The sequence below is a fragment of the Pseudorca crassidens genome, chromosome 7, assembly GCF_039906515.1.
Source record: "Pseudorca crassidens isolate mPseCra1 chromosome 7, mPseCra1.hap1, whole genome shotgun sequence".
NCBI classification, from domain to species: Eukaryota; Metazoa; Chordata; class Mammalia; order Artiodactyla; family Delphinidae; genus Pseudorca; species Pseudorca crassidens.
The window spans coordinates 1640696-1659704 of record NC_090302.1 but is presented as its reverse complement, the minus strand read 5'-3'; the positions used below and the strand labels follow the sequence as shown (position 1 = coordinate 1659704).

At 65.1% G+C, this 19009-nt stretch overlaps 2 protein-coding genes across 2 annotated transcripts in view; one reads left to right on the top strand and one right to left on the bottom strand.

Annotated features, from left to right (window-relative positions):
• Positions 1–16675, bottom strand: part of CCDC187 (coiled-coil domain containing 187) — a 52968-nt gene extending 36293 nt beyond the window's left edge. Inside the window, 13 exon segments of the mRNA XM_067745448.1 lie at positions 473–571; positions 1074–1579; positions 2220–2319; positions 2882–3056; positions 3521–3718; positions 5600–5799; positions 5898–6011; positions 6172–6348; positions 6771–6932; positions 8419–8566; positions 13419–13488; positions 15669–15791; positions 16488–16675. Coding sequence (XP_067601549.1) covers positions 473–571; positions 1074–1579; positions 2220–2319; positions 2882–3056; positions 3521–3718; positions 5600–5799; positions 5898–6011; positions 6172–6348; positions 6771–6932; positions 8419–8566; positions 13419–13488; positions 15669–15791; positions 16488–16675 — 2260 coding nt within the window.
• A 60-nt stretch (positions 16676–16735) lies between these two features.
• The window catches only part of GPSM1 (G protein signaling modulator 1), a 30569-nt gene continuing 28295 nt past the window's right edge, over positions 16736–19009 (top strand). Inside the window, exon 1 of the mRNA XM_067742661.1 lies at positions 16736–16932. Within this exon, the coding sequence (XP_067598762.1) occupies positions 16868–16932 (65 nt within the window). The 5' untranslated portion in view covers positions 16736–16867. The remainder of the gene's footprint in view (positions 16933–19009) is intronic.

Here is a 19009-nt window from a genome sequence, read left to right as displayed (position 1 = left end):
TCTGCGGGACAGGCAGGCAGCGCCTCTTGCCTGCAAGATGCAACAACGAGCCCAGGAGCTGATGGGGCCTGGAGGACCTCAGGCCTGGCATGTGACCATGCAGGGCAGACCTCACCTATTCTGTGCAGGAGAGCTCAGCGAGGAGATGCCCCTGCCCAGCCCCCCTGCCCTTTGACCCCAGCCTGCCCTTCAGGGCCTGCTTGGATTCCTTCCCTGATGGTTAGAAATCGGACTCCAGAGAATGGTGGGCTGGCTTCAAATCCCTGCTTGGCCCCTTCATGGCTGGGGTTCCCTCTGACCCTCAGTGTCCTCCTCTGTGAGTGGGAAGCTAATAGAGACAATCGCACAGAGTGAGAGAGAAGCTGTCTGGAGAGTGCTGGCTCCAGAACCGTGCCACCCACACCTGGGCCTGAGTGTCCAGTGGGGGCAGTGGTGGGGGGATGCCAGGATGGCTGGCCGCAGAGCCACTCACCTGAGGCCTGCCGCTGGGAGACCCTGGAGGCCTCACGCCCCTGGCCAGGTGTTGCCTTGTCTTCGACTCCACTTTCAGCCCCACTCAGGATGCCTGAGCCTGAAGGAGACAAGAAGGAGAATTGTGAGGACAGAGAGACCGTGAAGAGATGTCCAGGGAAAGGTCCCCGTTGGGCAGCCGCTCAAAAACCTTTAAACATGGCCTTGATGCCCAAGCCTGAGGGCACAGTCCCCCCGGGGACCAGTCCCTTCCACGCCTCCCGCATGCCCTCCGGCCCCCCTGTACCCGCCCTCCCACCCACCATCCCTCTGGCTTCCACCCACCCATCTCCATCTCCATCTCCTGGATGAGTCGATGCTTCCTTCTGCCTAAACCCAGCTCAGATGCACCCCCATCCCCGGGAGGACTCTACCTCCTCTTGGCTTCCCAGGCTCCGAGACCCTCTCAGGGCCACGGGGCATGCTGTACCGGCCTCCCCAGTTGGCCACCAGCCTAGGCGGGGCCACCCACGTACCCAGCCCCGCCCGGCCTGCAGCAGCCCAACCTCAGCCCTCTCCCTCCGCCCCCTGCCTGTCCCTCGCCAGGGGAAGCTGCCGCTGACCTGGGTAGGCCAGGGCCGGAGCGGGGTGTGTCGGCTTTCGGGCCTTCCTCCGGGGGGCTGGCGTGCGGGCTTTGTAGAGATCTGAGGCGCTGGCGGGTGCTGAGGTGCCCAGAGAGGTGCAGCTCGCCTGCCACCGTGCCTGGGCCCGGATCTTCTCCCTCAGCTGCTCCAGCCGGGGAGTGCTCTCCCTGGGCTGCTGCAGGGGCCCCAGCACCCGGAGGGTCCTCTCCTTCCAGGTCCCGTGGGGAGGCGTGCATGACTCATGGCCCCCCGAGGAGCCGGAGAGGCGGCCCGACGACACCGAGCTGTCCCCATCCTTGGCCTCCTCGTCTGTCAACCACACCAGGAGGCTGCGGGCCTTCTGCCGGGGGCCGGGCTCCTCAGGGAAGTCAGACCAGGCCACGTGGGGAGGTCCGCGCGGGGCGCCTGCCTGCTGGGAGGGCTCAGGCCAGCTCACAGCAGCCATGACTTCACCCTCAGCTGCAGGCAGAGGGAGGCTGTCTTCCCTTGGGAGAGAGAGGCAGACGCAGCCTGTCAGGTGCGGAGACGTGGTGGTGCTGGGCAAAACATGTCACGTGCACGCCCACTGTCTCCAGCGCCCTCCTACTCCCCATTTTCCTGCCTCAGACTGAGAAAGGTGGGAGGTGCCAATAAACAGTACCCCCTCGTTGGTGGCAGTGCTGCAGTGTTCTCTCTCGGGTCCCGACCACACCCCTCTGAGGTGGGCACTACACCAGCCTCATGTACAGGCTCTGGGGAAGGCACGCGGCAGAGGCCATCCGGCCCAAGTCCTCACTCCTCACACCAACTTGGCTGCGCTCCAGGAAGAAGGCAGCTCCCCAGCAGTGCCTCGGCCCCTGTGTGCTCCACATGCACCCAAGTCGGCACAAATCCTACCTGGACTTGGCACTGGCCTTCCCAACGGCTGGTCTCCCTGGGGCCCCAAGGGAGAGAGGGCACTGCCTCTATCGATCTTTGGGGCGGGGCTGGATCATTTCCCCCGGGCAGGTGGGCGGCATCCCCATGACCAAGGATGACACGGCAGCATGGCAGAATCAAGGGTGGAGCCAGTGAACCCCCATCACCACCTGCCCTGGGGTCAGAGGGTGCTTTCCCAGGGCAGCCCCGTGGTCTGCAGCCCGGCACCCATCCTCACTCAAGGCAAGCTGGCTCCTGCCCAGCTCCGGATGCCAGTCTGTGCTGGTCCCCTGGCCCATGATGGAAACCCTAAGGGCGGTTATGGAAACTGGGGGGGGCACAGTGGGCCGCAGGGCCCTGGGCTGGCAAAAGCCTGGGGCCTTCCCAACGTGCTGCCTCTCAGCAAGGAGTGAGAATTCCGCACGGCCCTGTGACACCATAATAACCCCGTGTCACTCAGTGACAGACAGCCAAGGCCTTCAGCTCCTGCTGGGCCTCCAGGCAGCACCCCACCCCAGTCCTCCCAGGGCGCCGGGGGTCAGGCTCGGCCTGGGCTGGAGTAGGGACGACGTGAGGGGCTGGGGGCTGGGATGGGCTCAGCCCCAGGCTGGTGTCCGGCTCAAGGTTCAGTTCCGGGTGGGGTCAGCCTGGGAGTCGGGGTGCAGGAGAGAGGAGCCAGCCCGGGCCACGTCCCCAGCAGGTGGACAAGGGGCTGAGCGCTCTGGCCCCGACGCTTCGGCTCGTGGGGACTGGTCGGGGGAAGCGGGCGCCGGCTTCCCGCTCTCCCTGGCACGAGCTCAGGGCACCCCTTCGACCACAGAAATAGAGGCTGGAGAGGCCTGAGCGCCAGGAGAGCATCCCAACCTGTCCAACTCCAGCGGGCTTCCTACCACCTGCTCGACCGCCCTGGCAGGGCAGGGCGGTGAGGGGAACGCGGCCTCTGCCATCTGCCGGCCCTGGGCTCAGCGTGGTGCCCGAGGAGGAGCGCTGGAAGAGACCAGACGCCTCGCCCCACCCTGCCTCTGGGTATTGGGAGACTGGTGAGTTCACTACCACAGGAGGGCCCTGCGGAGTGGCCCTCAGGGAGGGGCTGACATGGTTAGGGACACTCCTGCATCTTAGGAATTGCCCTAAAGGCACTCCTTCCAGAGCAGGCCCCAGAGAAAGGCGCGTCTGCAGCAAAGGACCCCCTAATTGCAGGCGGGCATGGAGAATGGAGAGCCGTCCTTGAGGCTCCTTCTAGAGGACCCGTCCTGGGGAACCGGGGACACCTGGAGACGCTGCCGTCTGGGCAGCGCGCAGGGCGGGGCTCTGGTCACTGAGACACAGCCCCACGTGTAGCGGCCAGCAAGAGGGGGAGTCGCCCCGGACGGACCCTGCCGGGAACGTGAGGTGCCCCCTCCACCCCCGCGGAGCCTCCTCTGTAGTTGGGGCCGGGGTGAGGCAGGCACTGAGCCAGCAGGACCCCAGATCCAGCCTCCGGCTCCAGGGCCCTCAACCACACCCGGTGGCCCAGACAGACAACGTACCTCTGCGGCCAGGTCCCCCTGCCGGCAGCACCGCGACCAACCATCCGGCTCTGCTCCGTCCTCCTGGCCTGGAGCCCCGGCCTGCCTGGGCTCGCCCGCTCCACTGGGCACCTTGCTCGGCGAGGCTGAAAGGGAGCAGGTCCCATCCGTATGTTTCTTTAGGACGTTTGCAAGCGGCTGGTGTCCCAGGGCGCTGACCTGGGGCCACACAGGAAGGCGGCCCCCGCCGGGAGAGCTCCAGGCAGCGGCGTGGGCTCCTTCGCTGTGCCGCATGCACGCACACCACGCACGCCCGCACGCCACGCACGCACGCACCACGCACGCACGCACCACGCACGCACGCACCACGCACGCACCACGCACCACGCACGCACGCGGGCCTGCGGAAGGCTTCCGCTCCCCTCGGGGGTGGAGCGATATCATCAGCGATGACCAGGGCGTCCCCCACACGGCCCCCAGAGCCTGGATAGGGGAGGGGCCGCTCAAAGACAGCTCCGCCTCCTGCGTTCACACAGCGCTCCCGACCCCTGGGCAGAATCCCTTTGCGCCGTGGCAAGAGTGAAAGCCCACGCCCACCGCGCTGCTGCGCTGCGGCCGCAGGGTCGTGCTCGCAGGCAGAGGCCTGGCCCCTTTACTGCAGGCCTTCCTCCCCGCCACACCCTCAGGCTCCCCCAGCAGTTGGGGTTCTGGGGGGTGTCCTCCCAGGGTCCGCTGGACTCTCCAGCCCTCGTTCCGAGCGAGCAGAAGCAGCAGCTTAGACGCAGGAAGTTTCTCCTGGCGGGAGGAACTGGTGGCCCTCTGTTCCCTTTAGCAGGGACTAAGCTGCCCCCGGGGGTCAAGGAGACCTCCTCCTCCAGGAAGAAGCCGCGTCATAGACATGACGCGCCGTCAGTTTAAACCCTCTACTGGCGATGAAAGCAGAATCATGAAAACAAGTGCGTGGTGAACTTGAAAACAAACCCAGCGGCCTCCCTGCCCAGGGCCCCAGCTCCTGCCGCCCTGCCCGGCTGCGGCGGCCACTGGGCTTGGCTCTGGGCTGCAGCTGGGTGGCCGCGAGCGGCAGTGCGCAGCCCCCATGCAGGCTTGCCCACCTGGCAGCGCTGCAGCTGAGCCCAGAGCTGCAGGCCCCTGAGGCCGAGGCCCCTCCGGCGGGTGTGGCGCGCGCAGCTACCTGTCCTGACCACCCCACCCCACCCCCCGCTTGTGCCGGCCTGATGCCGCTCTGGGAAAGTCCCCTCACCCCCCGTGAGTGGGGCCCCGTCCCTCTTTCCCCCACGGGGTGGGGACCGCTGGGGGGTGGGGGTGGCCTGTGTGCAGATAGATGCCTTTGGCTTCGGGAGCCCCCAGCACGGTCGGGGTGGGGCGTGGCGTGGGGATCCCATCTCAGCTGTCCCGCCCACGGTCCTGTGGGAGGAGTCCAGCTCCCCTCCTCGGGTTCAGCCCCAGTCTAGTATCCTGGGCCCGGCAGGGTCAGAAGCGGGGGGTCGGGGGTCTTCAGGGCCTGGAGAGACAGCACCCAGGGAGGTCTCCAGCGGAGCAGACCTCGCCCAGAAGACACAAGTCAGCCGGGGCCCAAGGGGCACAGGGGCTGAGAGGCCAGAGGAAGCCGTCCCAAGGCTGACCCAGGCTCCAGGCACATCGAGGAAGTGATGTGCAGATGGCAAGGGCACCTGGGCACTTGCGCCCTGCTGCTCAGAGGCACACGCTTCCCCTTTGATACCTGTCTGCACACACACACACACACAAATTACACATAGATACACCACACACACAGAAACACACGAACAACATAACACACACACACGCGCGCGCGCCAGCGCGCGCAGTATGTCCCCCAGGTAACCTGGCCCCCCAAATTAGGAGCACCTGGCAGCCCTGGGAAAGGAGCCTGGGGACATGACACACCCAGCATGGCTTTGCCCCCAGGAGGTCCCAAGTCCTCAGAGGGAGCCCTCAGACAGGAAGACCCCTCCCAAGGGGGGCAGGGCGGAGGAGGGGTGACTGGTCTGCGCTCCCAAGCCCACGGCAGGAAGTGCCTGGGGAGGCCAGGCAGGCCTGGGGAGGCCCCAGAGGACTCACCTGCTGGAAGGCTCCAGGCCTCCCCGTCCGTGGGAGGGTGCGGGGCAGCAGCCATGGCTCAAAGGCCAGCGGCAAGCAGAACGCAGGGACCCGGGCGCCCAGGCCTCCAGGTCCGGGGAGGTCAGGCGGGGAGAGGCCCGCCTCGACGTTGCCAAAGAAACCCCGGGCGTCCCCCTGACGGTGCGGGCTCCTCCTCCAGGCTGCTGGGAGCCTGCAGGACCCGTGCCAGGCGCCAGGGGCCTCACCTGCACCATCGCCCCACCCGGGCGGAGGTACACACGTGGGGCACCCTCCCTACCGCACGCGGAGCTGCCCAGAGCCCCGCTCTCGCCCTCCTCCCCAGAACCCGCACCCCGCACCGGGGCTCTGGGGGGCTGGAAGCAGGGGTCCTGGAGGTGGACGAGTGCCATCCCTTCTGACACAGGACGTGAGGCGTGGGTCACTGGGACAGCTCACGCCTCCAGAGCAGCCCTCCAGGCGTGGATACCGGGCAGGCGGTGTGTGTGTGTGTGTTGGGGGGTGACGTGTGTGCAGGCACAGAGCGCCGCGCAGTCTAGTTACACGGAACTCACAAACCAGAAAGCCCCTCGCGTCCTCGGGGTCGGCGTGGCGGCCTCGGCCGAGCGATGGAAGGTGGCGCTTTCCCGTGGCCCTTACACTGGCTTTCCAACCTAGGGTGCTGGTGAGTGTGGGGAAGGGCGTGCTGTCCCCCCCGCCCCGTGTCCCCCCATCCAGCTCCAACCACAGGCCTGCGGGGGAGGGGGGCAGGGTGGGTGCTCAGGGGTCCTGGGGGCTGCCCGGTAAACATCCAGTCTTCCCAGCTGCCGACTTAGCTGGCCATGGGGCCACACCGGCAGGTGGCGCCCCGTCCCCATCATGGAGGGGGAGCCAGCCCCCTGCGGGGGTGCCAGGGGACTGTTCCCAGGCCTTTGCTGTTCCTGCCACCACCCCACCCCCATAGTTATGTCCCTCTCCCAAAAAACTCTAGAAAAAGTCTTTTGCGAAGAAACTCCTCTTGGTGTTCAGGAAGTTTGGATTTAGGGAAGGAGACTCAGAGCAGGCTGGCCTCTTAAATACTCAGGGGTATGTCTGCCCCCTGGAGGTGGTATGGGGGGCAGCAGGCCCTCAGGCCCTGGGGAATTGCTGGATGCTGTCCTGGGAGAAAGCTCACCTTGGACTGGAGCTGGACTCTCCAAGAAACACCACACTGATAGTGGCTGGGACCCTGGGCCAGAGGGTCCGTAGGGCGCCGACCCCTGCCGTCGGTAGGTGTGGTGCTGGAGCTCTGCACCCCTGCCTGGACCTGCCTCGGCCGCCACGAGCCAGGAGGTATCTGGCACCCGAAGATGGATGGGCTCAGGTGTGTGCACGGCTTGGCTTTGTCCATCGTTGTCGGAGAGATGGGGAGAATCCCCCTGGCCTGAGGGCTGGACACGGTGGCTGGAGCCTAAGAAGAGCCGAGTTCCTCCCTTAGTTTCTGGAACATCCTCCCCACCCCACGTCGACCAACAAAGACCCCAACACTTCCAGGGGGCGGCAGCAGCGCATCCGCTGTCCAGACTCAGCCCGCAGGAGCTTGGCACCCCCCTGGGGGGTCCCGCTGTCTGGTCGCTGCCCTGAGCGGCCACACCAGCCTGTGCAGAACACCTCCCGCTGAATTCTGAGATGCAGACTTCAGATCCAAAAAGCACCACGACTGAAAACACGTTCATTTTTTTCTTTGTTAAAAGGAAATGCGTCAATGCAAACATCGAGACAACTCTCCTGGCCGCCGGGCCACCTCTTCAGTCCACGGGTTCCGGGTCTGAAAACTGGCTGGGCCAAAACCCACGCCAGGGACTGTGGCATTTCTATCGGGGCAGCCACCCTCCGCCTCTTAGTCATCTGTCCTTAATTTACTCTGACAAATGTAAGAGGCCTTCCCCAGAGGCACCTGGGGTAGCTGCACTGGGAAAGGGAATGGCAGACATGGTACAGACATCAGGACACAGGGCCAGGGTTGACACCGATGCCCAGAGAACCCCGTCAGAGAGGCAGTTAGCAGAGTTCTGTCCACGGTCCAGCTTAGAGTGGGTCCGCTGGGTCACAGACCCCTTGCTGGTACCCTCCGCAGTCTGCGGATGTGGCATTCACAAACCCCACGTCGGATCCGTGGTCTGTGGGGTAAGAGCCATTGTTGTGATCATGGTGGGAAGGTTAAGGATATGAAACGTCTCCCCTCCATGGCCCAGAGAGTAAAGCAAAAACAGCATCACCTCCAGGGGAGGGGGCGGGGGAGACGGGTGCCCTCCTGGAGGAGCCGAAGGATGCAGGGGGCTGGTCCCCAGCGTACCTCCATTTCATTCTCCAGCCCAGTCCCTGCTGAAAGCGAGTAGGTCGTGGAGCCCGACCACAGCCTCCGGGGCATGGTGACGTGGCCCCAGGGATACGAGGCCCTGCGGTGTGGTGCAGCCTCCATCCCCTTCAGAGACAGACCGCCTTCTCTACGTGGGATGCACATGGCACCTGCTGCAGGTCTGTCTGGGGCTGTGTCTGACTCCCTGCCCTGAGCCACAGGCATCACAGGCACCCAGCTCATCAGGGGCGCGATGCTGCTGTGCTGGCCGGACAAGACGCGGGGTGACACACGCTCTCCAGAGGGCGGCCTCCAGCGGCAGCAGATGGAACAGCCAGGACTCGGAAGGACTGCAAGGCCTGCCGCACCGTGAACATTCTAGAGGTCCAGGGGAGGGGGGCGTCCCCGGGCGTGCCCTCCAAGCAAAGGCCAGGTGGTTGCATCTTGCACCTCCCGCCAGTAACAGGGAAGCGCCATGCCTCACAAGCCTCTCGGGTTCTGGAGGCAGCACAGCCCACGCCTAGGGATGTGCTCCGGCCATTTCCCCAGTGACGCAGAAGGCCGCCGGAGGGCGTGGAGGGCGACCCGGAGCGGGAGAGGGCCCCCAGCAGGCAGGCTGGCATTGCCCGCATCTGTGATGGGCAAGGCTTGTGGGGTTGGGGGCAAGCCCAGAGGGAGGGAGAGTCATGGCCCAGGCCCCGGGCTCTGCGTGGAGGCCACACCATCGGAGGGAAAGTTTCACCCTGTTGTGGCCTGAATGTTTGTGTCCTTCCCAGATCCATATGTTGAGCCCTAAGGCCCCGTGTGGCTGTATTTGGAATAAGGAAGTAATTACCGTTAAAGGTCATGGGGAAGGGGGGCTGATCCGATAGGATTGGTGTCCTGATAAGAGGAAACACAAGAGAGCTTACGCTCTGTCTCCTGGCCCCCATGTGCACGCACAGAGGAAAGGCTACGTGAGGACACAGCGAGAAGGTGGCCGTCTGCAAGCCCCAAATTCCTCACCAGGAACCAAATCTGCTGGTGCCTTGATCTTGGATGTCCAGCCTCCAGGCCTGTGAGAAATAAATGTCTGTCGTTTAAGCTGTCCAGTCGGTGGTGTTTTATTACCCGCCTTGAGCTGACTAAGACACATGCCTACTGGGCCCTGAGACAGACACCCGGCCAGGCTCCAGACATGACATGGCAGGGACTGCCCACCACAAGCTGGGCCCAATCGGGCCACTGGGTCACAAAGGGGCTTTTTGATGGTTCACAGTGGCTCCTTGCCCTAATTCTGAGCTTTGACCAGCCTTGCAGGGACCCTGGGGCCTGGGGCCCTGTATCTGGGGAGGGAGGCCCCGGCGCTGCCCCCCCTTCCTTCCTGCTGCTTTCCCTCTCAGCTGCCCGGGGCCAGACACAGCTCTGTTGGGAAACGCCCATGCTCCCACCCTGGGAGATTCACGGTCTGAAGGAGGGAAGGCAGTGCCAGCTACAGGGAGGGGCAGGTGGTCAGGTGCTCTCCCGACTGGGGGCTCCCTAGGGCCTCACGCGCTTTGCTCCATTAAGGCTGCCGTCCCTGTACACCTCAGCCATCGGCCCTGGATTAATTAGGACCACAGACACAGAGGCCCCACACCCAGGGCAACCTGAAAACCATGCACGGCCTCAGGGTTCAGCGTCCCCAGGGACCTTCCCTCTCCCCAAGGGACTGACCAGATGACTCGGAAATTAGGGAAAGGACCCACTGTCCTTGTCCCAGGGCAACTGTGAAGGATCAACCCATGAAAATGGCCCCTACCACCCCGCCCTTTGTAAGCCTGGGCTGAGGCCACACAGGCCCGGGAGAGGAGGCTGCTGGCAGAGCCGGAGGGCCAGGAGAGGGCGCTGAGGAGGACGCCGGGTTTCCATGGCAACCGTCAGCTGCCTAGGCTGGGAACCACGGGGCAGAGAGGCTCAGGGAAGAGACCCCCGTGGGTGTGTGGGCCAGGCTGGCAGGAGTGGGGTCCCACTCTCCTGCTCTCCTTTCACTTCATCGCTGCTAGACGGACAGATGGACATTGCTCAGGGACCCCACTGAGGCAGGCAGCTGCTCTGCACGCCTGCTTTGTGCCTCACGCCTCCCGGGAGGCAAGTCCAGACGTGGGCCGGCGGGGAAGGGCAAGGGGTGCGTATCACCTCTGGAGGACCCCTGTGGTAGGGCTTCCAGGGCCCAGGGCGCGCTGAACAGCTGGCCGCCTCCCCACTGTGCCCAGAGTCCGTACCCCCAGGCCTTCCCAACACTGCTTCCCGGTCCAGGGCACCCCTGAGCTCGGCACCCTGCCTTCTGCCTTCCCTGCCCTCCCCTCCCCCCCGGGAAGTGGCCGCACGCCCCCTGAGTGCCCTCCGTCCCCTTGACACGGCTCTGCACTCCTGCAGCTCCAGCCCAGACTTGGGGGCGGGCTGCCTGGGGGTGACGGTGTCTGAGGGCAGGGCAGGGTTGGGGGCTGGGGCCTCGTCTCCTCCACACCTGGCGGGGGGCAGGGTCTTCAGGCAGGTGTGGGGGGCTCCCGCAGGGGTGAGTGGGTGTCCCGGGGACCAGGTGTCCTCCAGGCTCTGTGACCACACCCCCGGTGTGGCAGGTGGCACACAGGTGCTGAGCACCCAGTGCTCAGGGGCCGAGGCTAGGGGCAATGAGAACGAGGGGAGGGGTGCTGGAGGGAGGAGGCCCCTGCTGCAGGGCCCAGGGCTCAGGGACCTTCCTCAAGTTCCAGCTGTTTTTCCAGGTTCCCAGCCAGCAGGCCTGCTCCTGTCCCTCAGCCTGGTGGCCCCAGAGGCACCTGTGCTCCCTCTGGCCTTGTTGTCAAATGGAGCACCTGTCCCAGAGGGGCAGGCAAACTCTCGGCCCATCGGTCCCACACATGAGTCTCATGTCTGCTGTGCTCCAGGGCTACGCCAAGGGCTTCGCAGGCAGGACCTCATTCACCGGGCTCCCATTTGAGAGAGAACAGGGAGGCCCAGAGAAGGGCTGGGGCCCCAGCTCGTGAGTAGCCCTGCCGCGTCCCAAGCCCCACACTTGCCCTGCGCTCTAGATGAACGGGGGCGTCTAAACGCAGAGAGGACTTGCCATCAGTCAGCGAGCATCTGTGTGTCAGCCCCACGCCAGGAGCTCAGCGATCCCAGCTGCGCCTTGCCCACCTGGAGCACGCCGGTGCTCTGCCCAGCCTCCTGCCCACCAGGAAGGACCTGGTACACAGCAGGGACACGTCTATAAGGTGACTGTCACGCAGCCTCCACCCCCAGTTGTGTCTGTGACGTCCAGGTAGTGCTCACAATGCAATGTTAATGGGCAGGGGCTTCCCTGGCGGTCCAGTGGTGAAGACTCTGCGCTTCCACTGCAGGGGGCACGGCTTGATCCCCGGTCAGGGGAACTAAGGTCCTGCATGCTGTGCAGCTGTGGCCAAAAAAAAATTTTTTTAATGTTAATTGGGAGCAGAAGGCTACAAAACCACCTGTGCTACGTGATCCAAGTTACGTAGCAGCCCTTGTCAGTGCACACTGAGAACTGGGTGTAGCGGGGTGAATGGCGGTCCCCAAAGAGACATCCATCTACAGTGGTAAGTGCGACCTCATTTGGGAAAAAGGGTGATTGCAAATGAAATTAAATTAAGGCTCTTGAGATGAGATCATCCCCAGTTAGGGTGGGTCCTAAACCCGAAGCAAGTCCTTTCAGGAGGAGGGAAAACATAGACCGAGAGGAGAGACACAGGGAGAAGAGGGGAGAGCTCACGAAGACAGAGGCAGAGATGGGAGTGATTTGGCCATAAGCCACGGGACACCTGGGGCCCCAGAAGTTGGAAGAGGCAGGAAGGACTCCTGCTGGACCCTCCAGACAGAGCGGGACCCCACCAGCACCTAGATTCTTCTGGCTTCCAGAGCTGAGAGAGAACAAATTTCTGTCATTTGAAGCCAGCCAGGTGTGGTCATTTGTTACAGCAGCCCTAGGAGCCTACGACAGAGGCCCACGCCCCATCAGGTAGTTTAACCAGCAACTTACTGTGCCTCCTGTCACAGTCCCCACGGGTCCAGCCTCCCAGCGAGCCTGGGAGGTAAGTGTCAGAGAGACAGAACTTGCCTGGGTTGAAATGTGAACCCAGGCATCTGGCTCTTAACCACAGCATGGCCTGGCTTCTCTCCCCAGAGGGTCTGGGTCCACGATCCAGCATCACACTCCTGGAATGGGGAGCTGCCAGTGGGCAGAGAACCCCCAAAAGGCAGAAACCCACCGCATTTTCTCTTTGCCTGGGGGGCCTCCTAGTATTTACTTGGATCAGCAGATTGGCCTTCCTACTTGTTTGGTTTAGGCTGTTGTTAAAAGGTTCCCTCCCAGGCTTCCCTGGTGGTGCAGTGGTTGGGAGTCCGCCTGCCGATGCAGGGGACGCGAGTTCGTGCCCCGGTCCGGGAGGATCCCACATGCTGCGGAGCGGCTGGGCCCGTGAGCCATGGCCGCTGAGCCTGCGCGTCCGGAGCCTGTGCTCCGCAACGGGAGAGGCCACAACAGTGAGAGGCCCGCGTATCACAAAAAAAAAAAAAAAAAAAGGTTCCCTCTCCCATCCCACACCCAAGGCCTGGGGGGCTTGGAGCCACCCAGGAGCCTGGAGCCCAGATACACTCTCCTCTTTCTGTCTCTCTCCCTCTCTGTCTCTGTCTCTCTCCCTCTCTCCAGCACTCACAGGCCTGGGGGCACAGACAGGCAGGGGCAGGGGTTTCCATCACACAGGCCAAGGACGAGCCCCGCCATGGACAAGTGAGCGTGGGTCTGCTTCATGGGCACCTGCTTCCTCCCCACAGGCCCTGGGGGCATAAACTGGGTGACAGGCAGCTGCCAGCCAGAGGCCCAGGAACGCCGCATGGCCAGGTGTCATTCGATGACACGGTGGCGTACAGCCTCACGCACACCTCCAGCCATTTCCTGGGTGTGTTTCATCTCCCAGCGAGGTGCTCAGGACCCCGTGGGTGGACAGACCGTTTCCTTCCAGGCTTCCTGCAACACCCGCTGTCCACCCTGCAGCCCCCACTCTCCAGGGACTTTGAGGCCCCAAGGGGCTGTGGGTGATGTCTTAGGGGCCTTGGGGCAATGGGGGGCACATGCCCTAAAACTGTGCAGAAGAAGGAGCTCTTTCTCAGGGTAATGAGATTTTTTTTTTTTTTTTTCCGGTACGCGGGCCTCTCACTGTTGTGGCCTCTCCCGTTGTGGAGCACAGGCTCCGGACGCGCAGGCTCAGCGGCCATGGCTCACGGGCCCAGCCGCTCCGCGGCATGTGGGATCTTCCTGGACCGGGGCACGAACCCGTGTCCCCTGCATCGGCAGGCGGGCCCTCAACCACTGCGCCACCAGGGCAGCCCGGGGGAAATGAGATTTTTAGAAATGGTGGTGAAAATGAGTGTTCTTTTTACTTAAGCACATATGTGCGTGCATGTGTGTGCACGCACCTGTGTGTTTGGGTCTCTCCTCTCTCTGTCTACCTCTTTCCTCAGGTCCAGGTAAGGCGCCTCGGCCAGTGGTACCTGGTGGTGATCCCAGCCCCACTGGGCCCTGCAGGAGCAGGGGAGGGGGCCCCGGGAGGTGTGGGTAGGAGGAGGCGGGGTCTGGGAGGCCGTTGTCTGGGAGCTGTCACGGCCACCAGGACATCCCCATCTCCCGCCGGCCCCGGCAGATGCCTGGGTGGGTCTCAGAGGTCGAACATCCTGTCGAAGCCCGGGTGCTGGTTCTTTGTCCCCGGGATGGCTCCGGGTAGCCCGGTCACCTTCCCCCAGTCTGGTCCTCATCTGGGGTCCGTGTCAGCCTTGAGTGATCACCTCTCTGCAGGCGCCCAGGCCTCTCCACTCCCAAGGGCTCAGCCACAACCCTGCAACTGTCCACTGTCATCTCTCACTGACCTCTCCAGGGGACAGAACCAGGAAGGCGCAAGTTAGGAAATCAGGGCTTGACCTCAGCTCCCCCGAGGCCCAGCCCTGCCACCAGGGGCATCACGGCCCTGGCTGCTCGTCAATGGGAAGGGCGTGGGCAGGACGCCAGGGAGGGTGAGTGATGGCGGGCGGGCATGCGGCAGGTGCCCCCAGCTGGAGGTGGCACTGTTGACGGCCGCCAGGAGCAGGGCCCTGGGTGTGCTGACACTAAACCCTTGGCACTCTGAGTGCGGTGGGCCGGCTCACGAGAGGTGGTGCCTCTTGGGACCAGGTCCAGCATCACTGCCTGCACCCGCCCGTCGCAGCCCCTCCCTGCTCCCTGTCGACTGCGCCCAGAAGGAGGATCCAGGTGCGAAATTGCTTTTCTTCCCTCCGATGCTCCTTCGGCAATGAGGACTGTTAGGCTGTGCTCACAGCCTCCTGAGGAAGCACTCTGCCTGGGCTGGTGCGCCGAGTGTCACAGGCGAGTTTACACGACAGAATGCACAGAGCCCAGGTGTTTGAGGGCAGCAGGTCTCTGCACCTGTAGGCTGCGGGGGGGTGGGATGAGCAACCGGGAGGGTGAGCAGAGTGGATGGTGGGGCGAGATGGGTGCAGCGCCCGCAGGGGCAGGTGGTGATGGAGGGTCGGTGCCCCCAGGAGCTCCTGCCCCCCAAGACCTGTCACCTGGCAGCCCCTGCCCTCCGTGGAGCCGAGCCACGCCTGGTCTCAAGACTGGGTGGCCACGTAGGCAATGCCTGTTGGGCCTGGTGCCTGCCCACGTTCCACTCTCCTTTGTGGGTCCTCTCGATGGCAGACAATCGGGTCTCTGGATGGAAGCAGACACACCTCTGTGCCGTGTGGCGAGGACTGCCTGCAGGGTCCCGTGGGGCCAGGTGCCCTGGCACGGGCAGCGTGGTACCAGCAGCCGGCATTCCCTGAGCTCTTACTGTGTGCCAGGCACAGTGACCATCACTGTCCAGACCCCACAATCCTTCCCAACCCCTGCAGGACGGAGCTGCTGAACCCTATTTACAGATGGCAGAACCCAGGCTCGGACAGGGAGAGCCACTTGTACCAGGCACGCAGCGGGGTGGGGGTGGGGATGGCCTAACTCAGAGCCGGAGCCCTCGGCCAGCTCACTGCCCAGCACCCCCAAGAGGATTCTAGCTCCCCCGGGAAGCTCTGATAGAAAGTTGAGACCTGAGCTACCCAGTATCCCTGCTCGCAGGAAGGAAGCAAGAAGATGCCTTCCCTGCAGGACCACTCTGGGGCCAGGAATCGCTCCCTCACTCCACCATTCACGTCACACCACTATGAGGGTGGCCTTCCTGGCATGAGGCACCCGGCCGCAGACCCAGGGGACCCGCAGGGGGCTCACAACAGCGGCCTCCTGGCAACACTGAGCTTAGGCCTGGAACAGGCGGGGCCCACAGCAGCCCCTGCCCTGACACTGTTGCCAGCTCAGGGGTTCCCCAAGGACGCAGGCCTGGGGCTGCCGTAAATGAGGGTGGTGCTCCTACCCACTGCACCACCCACCCTGCAGGGGCCAGCCGGCGGCCGCGGCCGCGGCCAAGAGCAAGGCCTTGCCCAGCCCCTGTGGTCATCGGGGGAGGGTGAGTGGGCCAAGCCGCCGCCGCCGTGCTCTGGGCACAGATGGTTCCATCCCCGCTGCCTCTTCCGCAGGAAAAACAAACCAGCTCGGGGCCAACTGTCCTTTTCTACCTCGTGTTTATTTTCACGGCCTTTGCCTTTGCCTGAAGCCGGCGTCCTGGGGTCTGCGCTCCGCCGAGGGTCTGGCTGGCGTGGCCATGGCATTTTCCTGACCTTGGGGCAGCTCTCCGGATAGGCGCCAGCGTGCTCCCGGGGAAAGTAACCCATTTCCTGCCCCCAGACTTGTCCCTGTCCCACTCGGTCACAGCAACTTCTCCAGGATTTGGAGTCTTCTGGCTGCATGGTGGGGGGGGGAGGGCGGCTGAGGCTGAGAAGGGGAGCAGGACAGAACCAGTGAGACCCTAGGGCAGTCAGGGGTGGAGCTGAGGCCACATCACCGGTCAGGGCCACCAGGGCTCCCGGGAATTCGCAGGGGAGGAGGTGGCCTGGCACGGGGATACTCGACTCGGGTGGGTGGGCTCGGCCCGGCTGCTCTACCTGCATCCTTCCAAGTTTTCAGCCATCTCCATTTCACAGGCAGCTGAGAAGGCCAAGGTTGGTAGGGGGGACCCTGCAACTCAAGGTCTCAGAAGGGAGAAACGGGGAGGGGGAGGGGGGCGTGCTCTCAGGATCCGTGGCTTCTGGGGCCAGGCCACACACATGCCTAGGTAAATGCTTTTCCATCCTCCCACACGGACGAATTCACATGGGGGACAGACTCGCTATAGCAGCTACAGGGGCATCCCCGGGGCCTGCACCCCACTGCCAGTTTGGAGACGGGCTCTGGCACGCTGGGGCTGGACTGGAGGAGAGGCAGAGAACCACCAAGGGGCGAGAGGTCACTTGCCGAACAAAGGCGGGAGGCCAGGCCTCCAACGGGGGGAAGAAACGGGGGTGACGAGGCCAGCAGCGCTGCGCCTCCACGCAAACGGCCTCGCAAGCCCCAGCAGCCCCCAGAAGCGATGCCGCGCCAGGCCCCTCTCCTGCACTCACCCTGGGGGGCTGGGGTCGCACCCTCCTGAGCCCTCTGCCAGCCGAACGCTCAAAGGCTCCGCCCCTTCCCCCGCCGCGGGCCGCCCCCCCCCCCCGACCCCGGCTTTCTCCCCTGCCCCCACCGCGCGGACGGGGGGAGGGACCGGCGGCTCGGCCCGCGCCCCCTCCCCCTCGGGCGGCGGTGACATCACGGCCACGGCGGGAGGGGCGGCGCCGCGCACATCACTTCCTCGGCGCCTCCCGCCCGCGCGGACGGACGGACGGCTGGCGGGCGGTGGACAGCGGAGAGCGGACCGCGGACCGGCGCGGGGCGGCGCGGGGCGGCGCGAGCGGCGCGAGCGTGGGGTGCGCGGCCCCCGGCTCTCGGCGCCCTCGGCCCCATGGCGGGTCCGGCCCCGCCCGCCGCTGACGAGCTGCTCGGCCCTGCCCGGCGCCTCTACTCCAGGTGGGTAGGGCAGGGCAGGCGGTGGGGCCGCGCGGGGCCGCGCGGGGACCGGGCAGCTGGGGCCACTGGAGGCGGGATTGGCCGGCCTGGAACAAAGGCGGCGGCGAGCGCGCAACGTGGCGGGGACGCCCCTCCCAGCGGGGCCGGCGGCGGTTGGGGGCGCGGGGTGGGGAGGAGGGGCGGGGGGAGGGGGTCGGAGGCTGGGGGCTCTGGGCCTCCCACGGCCCACGCCCTCGAGAACCAGGGCACTAGCGGGTGGGCAGCGTGGGCCACTGGGATGGACTGCCGCCTGCCGGATCGACCCCTCGCAAACGGTGTCCAGGGTTTGGGAGACTGGCAGCTTCTACGGCCCTGCTCTCCTGGCAGCTGGGCCCTGTGGCACAGCAGGCGTGTGGTGGGCGCTCCAGGAGCGTCCCTCCCAAGCCTGGCACCACCTCCCCACTGCCATGGCCCGAGTACTGGGTGGGCAGGGGGACATGGTATGCTGAAGAGACCAGGATGTGTCACGGGTGGGGCCGTGCCCCCACCAGCCCACGAGGTGCCTGTGGTCCAGTAGATTGTGGCTGGCGTGGGGCTGCAGAGCCAGCCAGCTAGGTGGGTGGGTGGGTACCTGCCTGAAGAGGCACCTGCCGCGGGCAGGTTCGTGAGTGATGCCAGCGGTCTGAGCTCTGCGCCCCACGCCCATCAGGGATGACAGGGTGGCCCTGGCCAGGGCCGCGTGCCTGGCTGGTGACTCCAGGCTTGTCGAAGGTGTGCCACAAGGTGTTGCCCTGGGCCTGGCCCAGACGGGCACGGGCACTGGCATGCAGGTGTCCAGCAGAGCGGGGCAGGCGTGAGTGCTGGGCCCGGGATGCTTACTGACTGCAGCTCCCGGAGGCAGGCCGGCTCCCCACAGTGGGGACAGGCCGCCGACTTGGAGGGACATCGTCCTGGCTACCCCCAGCCACGCTTAAGACCTGGGGGCTGCTGAGCCTTCACGGGGCCTAGCCTGGCCTGCGAGGATTCTCCAGCCTGGCCAGCAGCCCAGCAGCCGCAAACCTCTGCTGGGTGCCCCCCCTTCCCTGATGTGCAGAATGAGGCTCTGGGGCCCCTCCCACCTTGGTCTGGTCTGTGCTGCTGGCCAGAGACACAGCCCCCATTGTGTGGTCTCGGGATGGAGCGCTGAGCCCCCGGCCTGGCTCCTGGGCCCCACGCAGGGGGAGGGGCGTGTGAGTGGGTCTGTTGGCAGCCGACGCTGGAGGCCTGTCCTAGAGGACCCTCTCCACGGCCCCCCTTGGGATGGAGAGCTGTGCGGGGCTGCACTTGCCCCAGCGTCGTTTCTCCGATGGAGAGGGGGTATTTCGGAAGAATGACACGTGTTGATCTGGCGGCCGCCGGCTGTGTGTGTGTGTGTGTGTGTGTGTGTGTGTGTGTGTGTGGGGTGTGTGTGTGTGTGTGTGGTGGGGTTTGTGTGTGTGTGTGGTGGTGTGTGCGCGCGCGTGTGTGTGTGCGTGTGTGTGTGTGTGTGTGTGTGTGTGTGTGTGTGTAGGGGAGCTATGGTGGAGGAGGTCCAGGCCGCTTTAGCCCTGAGAGACCCTGCGCAGCCAAGCCTGGGGTCCACATCGTGCTGGTCTCCCCACAGGCTTGACCTGGCAGCCTGGGGTGTGGGCTGGCACCAGGGCCCAGCGGGGACACACCAGACAGGACCCTGGCCTGGGGGAGCCATCCCTGGGCAGGGGCAGAGCTCAGAGCGAACGCTGGGAGGGGCCCGGAGCCCGGCCTGGATTCCTTGCGAGCTGAGCCCTGAGTGGAGGCCAAAGGGGCAAAGCCCGGCAGAGGTTTGGGGGGCGCGGCCACAGCCTGCCTTCAGGGCTGTGAAGACGCCCGTGAGCGTTTGGAGCCGCGCGTGTAGCCGCGGCTGGGCGTGCGCGGGCCCGTGCCCGGTCGGAGCCGGCGTTCAGAGGCTGCCGAGACGCCCTCAAGAGGTCATCTGTCCCCTCAGAGCCTGTGTGTCCCGGGAAGACCCCCCGTGGCGTGGGAGTGGAGGGGTGCAGGCAGCCCGGCACGTGGATGCCCCGCGGACAGGATCCCCTTGGGC